The sequence below is a fragment of the Frankliniella occidentalis genome, unplaced genomic scaffold, assembly GCF_000697945.3.
Source record: "Frankliniella occidentalis isolate FOCC.00 unplaced genomic scaffold, Focc_3.1 Scaffold14, whole genome shotgun sequence".
Classification (NCBI taxonomy): domain Eukaryota; kingdom Metazoa; phylum Arthropoda; class Insecta; order Thysanoptera; family Thripidae; genus Frankliniella; species Frankliniella occidentalis.
This window is the reverse complement of record NW_026267144.1, coordinates 23,126-33,400: the sequence shown is the minus strand read 5'-3', so window position 1 is coordinate 33,400 and position 10,275 is coordinate 23,126. Positions and strand designations below refer to the sequence as shown.

Genomic DNA, 10,275 nt, shown 5'->3' with positions numbered 1-10,275 from the left:
GGGGCGGGTCGAAGCCGCGGACGCGCGGACACGCCGCGCGGAGTTCACGCGCGCGGTTCACGGCGTAACGACGCAATACATGCGTCCAATTCAATCTTCAAAGAGCGCACCCGTGGAGTGTGCGGCTGTGCGCCGCGCCTTGTCAGTGAGTGGGGTGAGTGGTGCCGCGCCTGCTGCCGACCCGGCCAGGCGTCAATTGGCCAGCAGCAGCCGGCGGTGGTCAACAGCGTTATTGGCAACTGGCAACGACCGCGCGCTGCAGGAAGGGGGCGGGGAAAGAGGGGAGAGGGGGTATTTATATGAGGCTATTTTATTTCATGCAGGAGGACTCCGCCCCTAGCCAGCGCGGGTGTAAAAAAATAATAACAGTAAAGCGTCGGTTTATTTCGGCACTAATTGGGCGCGGTGTCTGCTGTGTTGTCGCAGTTTGCTGCTGCAGCTGGACTCGCCCGTCAACGACAGCGCGCCGCCAGCGCGACTCCGGAAGAAGAGGAAGAAAAAGGAAAAGGGCAAGAAGCAGGACGACGCAGACACCAGCAGGGGGCAGAGCGCGCGGCGGAAGGCGAGCGGAGACGGCGGCCGCCCCAAGGGCAAGGGCGCCGCCAAGAAGAAGGGCAGGAAGAAGGGAACCAGGCAGGGTGAGTACGTCGGGTTGCCACATAAGTATCATCTGCTTCCATAGTTCGTGGCCTTAAGTACCTTCTTTTTCGGTCTCCCGCAGGTCCCAGAGGCGGAGCCCGCCACAAGGAAGGGCAGGGCGGAATGCACGTCGATCCCGGTGGGGGATCTGCCGCGACCGGGGGGAGCACCGGGATCCTGCACGGCGGCCGACTCGGAGGCGGGGACCCCTCCTCCGGGCCCGGGGGTGACTTCGGCGAGCCCGAGGCTCACCCGTCCGCCCCGGTGCCCCGCGGGGTGGTGCGCGAGGAGGACGCCGACCTCAGCTGCCTAGTCGGCCTCGGCGGAGGGGACGCCTCCTCGGCGGGGGGCTTCCTGCGCGCGCCGGACCTGCCTCGCGCCAACGTCCTCAAGTACACCAAGTAAGCGGCCGCGCGGTGAGGCGAGGCTGGAGATGAGCCGGCGCGGAAGGCCTCCGGTATCATTTCGCGGCGCTCTCGAGGGGCTGCAATCTCGATGGCAGGGAGCGAGTCGGGCGATAGCCTGCTTGACTCAGCAAAGACCCTGCGGAATGCGTGTATTGATTCAGATAGGGCCTCGCAGGCGCCCTGCGGCGGGCCGAGCCTGCCCTCGCCTGCCCTCCGATCCCTGCGCTCTGTGGGAGCGCCGCCGAGCGGGCGGAGCGTCGCCCTGCAGGGAGAGCGAGTGAGAGGGAGGGCTTCGCCTGCTTCGCCTGCTTGGCCGCCGCAGCAGCGGCTGCGGTCGGGTCGGCGGTGTGTCGCCCCGCGTCCACATCCCCTGCCCTCTGGACCGAGAGCGCCTCGGTGCTCGGTGCTGATCATGTGGGAGGAGAGCGGCAAAAAACATTGACGATAGAACATTAATTTGATTGTGTGTCCTCCTTCCTCCCCCGCCACCATAGGAAGCGCAACCCGTCCGCGCCCAAGAACCGCTATCTGGTGGTGCTGTACAAGTGCATCGCCGGCTTCACCCTCAAGGACCCCGACGTGGACCGCCTGTTCTGCAGCCGCGGCCGCTGGGTGGGCCCGCAGCCCGTGTGCGTCTCTGCGGGAGGTGAGTGCCCCGCTACGCCACACCGCAACCGGAGGCCCCCCCTGGAACAACCTGTCATCTCTCGGCGCGTTCCCTCCCACACCGTAAATCCCTCCGCCGTGCTACCGCCGCGGCTTACGCGGCCGCGATGTGCAGATAGTGGCCCCCACCTGGTGGCCCCCACCACCCTCCGCCTGCATCGCAGTACACGACGACGCCACCTGTTGCAGGGCTGCCGGGGCCGGGCCTCAGGCACGGCGGCGGCGGCGGCGACGAGGACGCCGACGATGATGCTGCCGGGGCCGGAGACGAGGACGACGACGACGAGCCCTGCGAGGACGGCGAGGACGGCGCCCTGGACTGCGAGCACGAGTGCCGGGTGGTCCGCGGGCGCGCCGGCTGCCGCTGCTTCCGGGGCTACCAGCTGGACGGCAAGAACCACTGCATCGGTCAGTCATCCCTGGGAGACGTCCCCGAGCACCTCATGATGGGGCCCGCGATGATACCTATCGGTTGGGGGGGGGGGGGGGGCTGTCGCCCGGCCGTGTCCCGATCGTATCTCATCGCGGCGCAGTGTCGCGCTGAGTCGCGCTTCGCTGATGCCCCGCGACAGTGCGGCCGGCGGGGCGAAGCCGCCTCCAGTTTATGCCAGGCTCACTCCAGGGACGTGCTCGACAAGTCGCTGTTATGCCGCCGATTCGTATTTCGCGCCGCTGCGAACAGCCCGCCTGTGTACGTGCCCAGGGGATTCGTGGCGCCGCCGGTTAGGCTAGGTTGAGTTCGCGGCGACAGCCGCGCTCTTCTTCATCTTCTTCTTCTTCGTGACCGGGCCCGTGTCGGCGTCTGACGCTGCTGGGCAGGGGCAGGATCCCTTGCCTCCAGCCCTCCCTCCCCCTCCCTCTCTTCCTCCTCTCTCCTCCGGTCGCTGTCCTGCCCCAGTCCGCCGCTCAAGTTCGCACTTCCCCGCGCGGCGCAGCAGCGCAGCATGTGGCAAAACGATTGCCGTAAATCCCGGGCACTACTCTGGTTCGCACGCGGCGAGCCTGACGCGCGAGCGAGTGCGAAATGAGTCGCGGCGAGGCGGGCCGAGTTTATGGCGCTGCGCTTTGACTTTCATTAATTAAATTTATTAAATTTACTCGACATAACAATGATTCACGGTGAGTCCGTCCCGGCCCCGAGGAGAGGACGGCGGCGGCGGAGAACGGCCGGGCCGGACACACTCCCGGTCCAGGTGGCGGCGTTCCCATTCACCTCGCCGCGGCCCTCAGTCTGATGCTGATTCCCGGCGTGTTGTGTGTCAGACGTGGACGAGTGCGCGGCCGAGAACGGCGGCTGCGCGGACCGCTGCCTCAACAGCCCGGGCTCCTTCCGCTGCGAGTGCCGCGACGGCCGGCGCCTGGAGGCGGACGGCTCGTCCTGCCGGGGTCAGTTTCCTCGCGGTGCCGACAAAGCAGCCGACACTGGGATCCGCCAAGTTTGCCGACAGTGACAGTGCGCACAGCCATGTGGGGAGCTTGGCGGGGACCTGGCGGGGTGGCAGGCAGAACCTTGTCGGGGTGCATGCGGGGGGTCCTCCCAAGCTGAACGGCTTCCACGATTATTGCACTGCACTGCACGCGATGCAAGATGAAGATGTTATGTTGTTATGCTGCCTGCTCGACGGGACACGGCGCTGTGCCTCCTCACATCCTCAGCTTCTGCTTCTGTGGGGCGCGGGCTGCCAGGCTTTGTCACGCCCAGCTTGGTGGGGCCTGGATGCTCTGTGGGGGCTGGGCATTGTCTGGGCTGAGCGCTGCTTTCCGCCTCTGCCGCAGACATCAACGAGTGCCTGCTCCGCAACGGCCACGGGCCGTGCCAGGACGGCTGCACCAACCTGGACGGCGGCTACCGGTGCACGTGCGACAACCTGCCGGGCACGCGCCTGGCCGCCGACAACCACACGTGCGAGGACGTGGACGAGTGCGAGGGCGACAACAACGGCTGCTCGCACACCTGCCTCAACACCATCGGCTCGGCCTTCTGCCTCTGCCCGGAGGGGATGGTGCTGCACTCGGACTGGAAGACTTGTAGAGGTAAGGGATGATCCAGAAAGTACGTCCGTCATTCGCCGTCACGAAAACTGCCAAGTTCAACCATTGGAAGCTCTCTTGGCGCCTGGTGGGTAGGCAACATCTTGCACGCTGTGCATGCGTGTACTGTAGAGTGGCCTACACGTAGTCTCGCAGGCGTCAAGCTACCGTAACTTACGGAATGAATCTGAGAAAAAATGGGCGCGGCGTACTTTCTGGACGACCCCTAAGGCAAGGTGGTCCTCGACGGCGGTGCGGAGGATGGCCGTCTGAGAGTGACAGTGTTTTTTTTTTGGTCGCAGATGTGGACGAGTGCTTGGACGCCTCGATAGCCAGTCGGTGCCCAGGGGGGTGCGTCAACACGCCTGGGTCGTTCACGTGTCTGGAGGAGGCCTCCACTACCAGGGTGCCGGCGGACGCGACCAACCCCCCACCGGAGAAGGGCAAACGAGGCCGGCCCCAGGACGACGACGGCGCCGAGGATGATGAGGACGGAGAGGACGAGGAGGGTGCTGAGGACCGGTGGGGAAGTAAGACTAGCGGGGACGACTGCCAGCCCGGGTACCGGCGCGATGACGGGGGCGAGTGCAAAGGTAAACTCTACTTGAGGCGAAGCTAGCAGATTTGGACGCAAGCCGTTGGTGTTAAATGAGGCTCGGTGACTGTTTCTGATTTTGACAGACGTGGACGAGTGCACCGAGCAAGAGACGCGCTGCTCGCACGAGTGCTTGAATGAGCCGGGCTCATTCTCGTGCTCGTGTCCGGCCGGCTACGACCTGGCGGAGGACGAGGCGACTTGCGTTGACGTGGACGAGTGCTCGGAGCCCGACCACGGCTGCTCCCACACGTGTGTCAACCAGGTGGGGAGCTACCGCTGCGAGTGTCCACCGTCGTGGTCGCTGTCTGCGGACCAGCGCACCTGTTCGGAGGAGGAAGCGGGTTGCCAGGACGCGGGGTGAGAACCTGAACAGGCTCCAATACAGGCCGAAAAGTCTGCTTCCACATCGTTCTAAAACCATTTTCTTCATCCAGCTGTTCCCACTCCTGCCTGGTCGTGGAGGGTCGAGCGACGTGCCAGTGCCCCGGTGGGCTGCACCTGGCCGACGGAGAACCCCGGCGCTGCGTGGACCTCGACGAGTGCGCGGCGGGCAACGGCGGCTGCTCGCACCAGTGCGTCAACGAGCAGGGTGGCTTCCGCTGCCAGTGCCCGGATGGCTTCTGGTTGGACGACGACGAGCGCACCTGCGTGGACGTCAACGAGTGCGAGGAGGACAACGACGTGCAGGGTGGGCCCTCCTGCAGCGACCACTGCGTCAACACGGAGGGTAGCTTCTACTGCAGCTGCCCCGAGGGCACGGTGCTGGCTGCGGACGGCAGGACGTGCGAGGTGGACGCCGACGAGCAGCGCTGCCCGGACGACCACGGCTGCTCGCACCAGTGCGCCCGGGACAAGGGGCACCACGTGTGCCTGTGTCCGCAGGGGCTCACTCTCGCCGCCGACTCCCTGACCTGCCAGGACGTGAACGAGTGCGAGGGGGAGAAGCCCTGTGAACAGCTCTGCGCCAACGAATTGGGAAGCTTCAGGTGGGTAGAAAGGAATACAGCAGATTCTGAAAACGGTAAACGGTAGCATTTATTGTGTCGTAACATCTTTATTTCGTCCTGCCGCCGCGGACCCCAGGTGTTCCTGCTTGCCGGGCTACACATTGGACGCGGACGGCCGTCGCTGCCGCGACGTTGACGAGTGCGCCGAGAACGACGGCGACGCCACGCGCGCGCGCTGCTCCCACAACTGCACCAACGTGCCGGGCTCGTTCCACTGCGGGTGTCCTGCCGGCCATCGGCTAGGCGCCGACGGGCTCACGTGCGAGGACGTGGACGAGTGCACATCCGTGACCGCGGACGGCGAGCCGACGTGCACCCACGAGTGCGTCAACGAGGTCGGGTCGTACCGATGCAAGTGCCCGCCGGGACTCGGACTGCAGGCCGATGGCCGCACCTGCGAGGATATCGACGAGTGCGCCGACGTGGGGCACGGTTGTTCGCACACCTGCGACAACTGGGTGGGCAGCTACCGCTGCAGCTGCCCGGATGGCCTGCAGCTGGGTCAGGACGGTCGCACCTGCGAGGACGTGGACGAGTGCGCAGGCGCAGACCACCATTGCTCGCACGAATGCGTCAACGAACACGGGGCATACCGATGCGTGTGCCCGTCCGGGTACACCCTCATCGACGACAACCGCACCTGCGAGGACGTGAACGAGTGTGAGTCTGGAAGCAACAGCGTCCATGGTGATCCAGCCTCGGAGGAGTCGCCCTCCCCCTGCCAACACCGATGCGTAAACGAACCGGGCTCCTACCGGTGTGAGTGCGCAGACGGTTACCGCGTTGACCCGGCCGCCCCGGGTGCGTGCGTTGACGTGGACGAGTGTGCGGAGGGCAACGGGGGCTGCTCGCACGAGTGTCGCAACCTGCCGGGCGGCGTGGAGTGCTCCTGCCCGCCGGCCTTCACCCTGCAGCCCGACGGGCGCGTCTGCCACGCGGATAACGGCTGCCACGTCAACAACGGCGGATGCGCGCACGAGTGCCATTTCAACGGCACCGTCTTCTGCCTGTGCCGCGAGGGCTTCATCCTGGACCCAGCGACGGGCCGGCACTGCGAGGACGTGGACGAGTGTGCCACGCGCGTCCACGGCTGCGCGCAGGTCTGCGTCAACACGCCGGGGTCCTTCCGCTGCTCCTGTCGCGAGGGCTTCGAGGCGCCCGCGGACAGCCCCAAGGACTGCGTGACGACCGGGCCCACGGACCCGTGCGCGCAGGGCAACGGCGGCTGTTCGCACCGCTGCTCCGTCGTGTCCGGGGCCGCGCGTTGCACGTGCCCGCCCGGATACCGGCTGAGTGAGAGCGACGGTCGCACCTGCGAGGACATCGACGAGTGCATGCAGAGCGACGACGAGGACGATGGTGACGCTGGCAGTGGCCGCCTGTGCGCGCACGCCTGCGTCAACACCCCGGGGAGCTACCACTGCGCGTGCTCGCCGGGCCACGCAGCCCCGGTAGATGACCCGCACGCCTGCGAGGACGTCGATGAGTGCGCCGACGTGGAGCAGGGTGGCTGCTCGTACTCCTGCGTCAACACGCCGGGCAGCTACCGCTGCACCTGCCCGCCGGGCCACCGGCTCCTCGCGGACGGGAGGACCTGCGCCGCGGACCGCGACCACTGCCTGGACAACAACGGCGGCTGCTCGCATGGCTGCAGGACCACCGCTCACGGCGTGGCGTGCGAGTGCCCGGACGGCTACCGCCTTGACCCGGTCAACAACAGCACCTGCCTGGACGTGGATGAGTGCGCCCTCGACAACTTTGCGTGCTCGGGGCAGTGCGTCAACACCCAGGGCAGCGCGTACTGTCTGTGCGCGCCCGGCCACGAGCTCGGCGCGGACAACAAGACGTGCGTGCCCGTGGACCCCTGCCAGGACGCCAACTGCTCCCACCAGTGCGAGGTGGAGCCACCCGGGCAAGCGCGGTGCACCTGCCCACCCAGGCACCGTCTGCTCGACGACAAGAAGTCGTGCGTGGAAGTGGATCCGTGCTCCGAGGACAACGGTGGCTGCTCGCATATGTGCGCCAGCTCGGACGGCACCGCGCACTGTTCCTGCCCCGATGGCTTCGTCCTGCAGGAGGACCTCAAATCCTGCAACCCGCTGGATAAGTGCGCCGTGGACAACGGCGGCTGCTCGCACGCGTGCGTGCACGTGGCGCGCGAGGAGAGCGTGCAGTGCCGTTGTCCGGAGGGGTGGGAGCTGGATGGCCGGGGCAAGCACTGCCGCCTGAGGGACCCCTGCGAGCGGGAGAACGGCGGCTGTTCGCACGCCTGCGTCCCCAAAGTTGGTTCCGGGGAGGCGCAGTGCCGCTGCCCGGAGGGTTGGGAGCTGGACGCCGGTGGTAAGGAATGCCACCTTCAGGACCCTTGCGAGAGGGAAAACGGCGGCTGCTCTCATTCGTGTTCTGGCCATGACGGTAAGGTGCAGTGTGGTTGCCCCGAGGCCCATGCACTACGAGACGACAACAGGACGTGTGTGTTGAGTGACTTGTGCGCGGTAGACAACGGTGGCTGCCAGCACTCCTGCTCGCTGGCAGCCCCTGGCGTGGTGGCCTGCTCTTGCCCCGAGGGTCAGACCCTCACGGCCGACAACCGGACGTGCTCGATGAGCGGGGGGTGCGCGATCGACAACGGGGGCTGCTCGCACACGTGCGTCCAGACGAAGGATGAGGTGGCGTGCAGCTGTCCGGAGGGCTTCGAGCTCGCCGCGGATGGGCTGCAGTGCGTGCCAGAGGAGGGCGACGAGGAGAACGTAGTGTTGGTGGAGGCCCCGGTGGGCCCCTGTGCGAGCGCCAACTGCTCGCACGGCTGTAACGCGGTGTCGGGGGCCGCGGTGTGCACGTGCCCGCCGAGGACCAGGCTGGGCGCGGACGCGCGGACTTGCGAGGCGACGCGGCGCTGCGAGCTGGACAACGGCGGCTGCTCGCACATCTGCCGCCCGCCCACCAGCGCGGATGCCGACGTGACCTGCGCGTGTCCTCCAGGCAAAGACCTGGACCCCAAGGACGCCGCGACCTGCCGGCCTCGACGCAGTTGTTTGGTAGGTCACTATCTGTTTCGTGGACCGAGCCTCACGATACTTACTAAAATGCATTTGGCCTCCTCGACATGCAGGTGGATAACGGCGGCTGCTCGCACGAGTGCGCTGACCGGGAAGACGGCGGCGTGGAGTGCGCTTGTCCTGACGGCTGGGACCTGGACCCCGACGACCGCGTCTGCCACCGGCTAGTCAGCTGCGGCGAGGAGAACGGCGGCTGCTCCCACAACTGCTCCATCTCCGCGGCCGGCGAGCCCGTGTGCTCCTGCCCCGAGGGCTTCGCGCTCGACGAGGACGACGCCGCCTCCTGCAGGGACGTGAACGAGTGCGAGGACGAGGACGCCGGCTGCTCGCACATCTGCGAGAACACGCAGGGCAGCTTCCGCTGCTCGTGCCCAGTCGGCTTCCGCCTCCAGGATGACGACGTGACTTGTAGGGACAGGTGAGCGAGGGTCGAGCCATTGGGCAACTGCTAGGCTGGGGCGGCCGGGGCGTTTAAAAGTGTCCTGTCCGTGTTGCAGGGACGAGTGCGCGGTGGGCAACGGCGGCTGCTCCCACTCCTGCACCAACACGGCGGGCAGCTTCACGTGTGGCTGTCCCCACGGCTTCTCCCTGGACGCCGAGGGCAAGACGTGCCACGATGTGGACGAGTGTGGGCGCGGAAACGGCAACTGCTCGCACTTCTGCATCAACACCATGGGCGGGCACCGATGCGGCTGCCCCGTCGGGCTCCGCCTCTCCGACTCGGGCAAGGACTGCGAGCGCGCTCACCACTGCAGCCCCGGCTGGGAACCGGCACCAGCCGAGGAACAGGATGCCAGAGACGGCGACGGCGAGGAGGACGGGGATGTGCAGGAGGAGGAAGAGTCCGGCGGGCCCGGCTGCCGGGATGTGAACGAGTGCGCGGGAGACCATGGCTGCCAACAAATATGCGTCAACACGCCGGGCTTTTATCGGTGTGAATGTTTCGACGGATATACGCCCGTGGGGAAACGCTGCATAGGTTAGTTTGTGGTACCCGAGTCCCATCCCATAAATGTAATCTCAGTGTGCGATTATCACATTGGTCTGAATTTCACTAGGTTCGTCAGCTGCCGTGGCCCCACCGTCGCCCACATCACTGCCAGCGCCACCTCAAACATTTACCCATGCAGTAACTCCTACGATGGCACCGACTTCGACGACGACCTTCTCTACCTTCCCCACGACCATCTCTACTTTTCCCACGACCATCACCACCATCCCTACAGTGACAACGACAGCGATGACCACGATCACTGCCGGAACCACCCCAAGCTCTTCCACGACTCATCCCCCTTCCTCCACATCTCCTCTGCCGGTTGTCACAACTCTTTCTCCGGGAGTGGAAGTACTGTCTCCCTCCAACAGACCGCCTTTACCGTCCAACGTTGACGACCCGCTGGTCTTGGTGACGTCGCCGAAAACGCCCCGCTTCGCCGCCGCCTCGAGCACCGCGGCGTACACAGAGACCACCCGGACTCAGGGCTGCGCCCCGATGCCCGCCCCCGCCGGCGGGGAGGTCCGCTGTCCCGGCCTGAGCCCGTCGCCCTACGGTCTCTACCCGGTGGGCACCCAGTGCTCTGTGCGCTGCCCAAGAGGCTACCACCTGTCGGGGCCTTTGTCCAGGGTGTGTCTGCCCGGGGGCCGCTGGTCGTCGACCGCTGCCTCCTGCGTCGGTGAGTGGCCCACTCTTGCCACGTTTCTTCCTACCTATGGGATTTACGAAAACAAATTAAAACCCTTTACAGCGGCCCCCGCACCGTGGATCCATTGTCCGGGCGCCATCAACGTGGAGATACCGCCGTCTCGGGAGCGGGCCGTTATCAACATCCCCCGGCCGGCGTCCAACGTAGACTGGTGGAGGTAATAAC

At 66.2% G+C, this 10,275-nt stretch overlaps 1 protein-coding gene across 2 annotated transcripts in view; it reads left to right on the top strand.

Annotated features, from left to right (window-relative positions):
- The window catches only part of LOC113204953 (fibrillin-1-like), a 24,082-nt gene that overhangs the window by 11,615 nt on the left and 2,192 nt on the right, over nt 1-10,275 (top strand). The window contains exons 2-15 of one of the 2 annotated variants that reach the window (XM_052263746.1): nt 427-638; nt 722-1,040; nt 1,541-1,692; nt 1,902-2,120; nt 2,976-3,098; nt 3,489-3,746; nt 4,046-4,336; nt 4,425-4,698; nt 4,776-5,327; nt 5,425-8,386; nt 8,461-8,825; nt 8,905-9,386; nt 9,466-10,080; nt 10,153-10,267. In XM_052263746.1, coding sequence (XP_052119706.1) covers nt 763-1,040; nt 1,541-1,692; nt 1,902-2,120; nt 2,976-3,098; nt 3,489-3,746; nt 4,046-4,336; nt 4,425-4,698; nt 4,776-5,327; nt 5,425-8,386; nt 8,461-8,825; nt 8,905-9,386; nt 9,466-10,080; nt 10,153-10,267 — 6,686 coding nt within the window. In that variant the 5' untranslated portion in view covers nt 427-638; nt 722-762. The remainder of the gene's footprint in view (nt 1-426; nt 639-721; nt 1,041-1,540; nt 1,693-1,901; nt 2,121-2,975; nt 3,099-3,488; nt 3,747-4,045; nt 4,337-4,424; nt 4,699-4,775; nt 5,328-5,424; nt 8,387-8,460; nt 8,826-8,904; nt 9,387-9,465; nt 10,081-10,152; nt 10,268-10,275) is intronic. The other variant, XM_052263747.1, reaches the window with a different exon arrangement.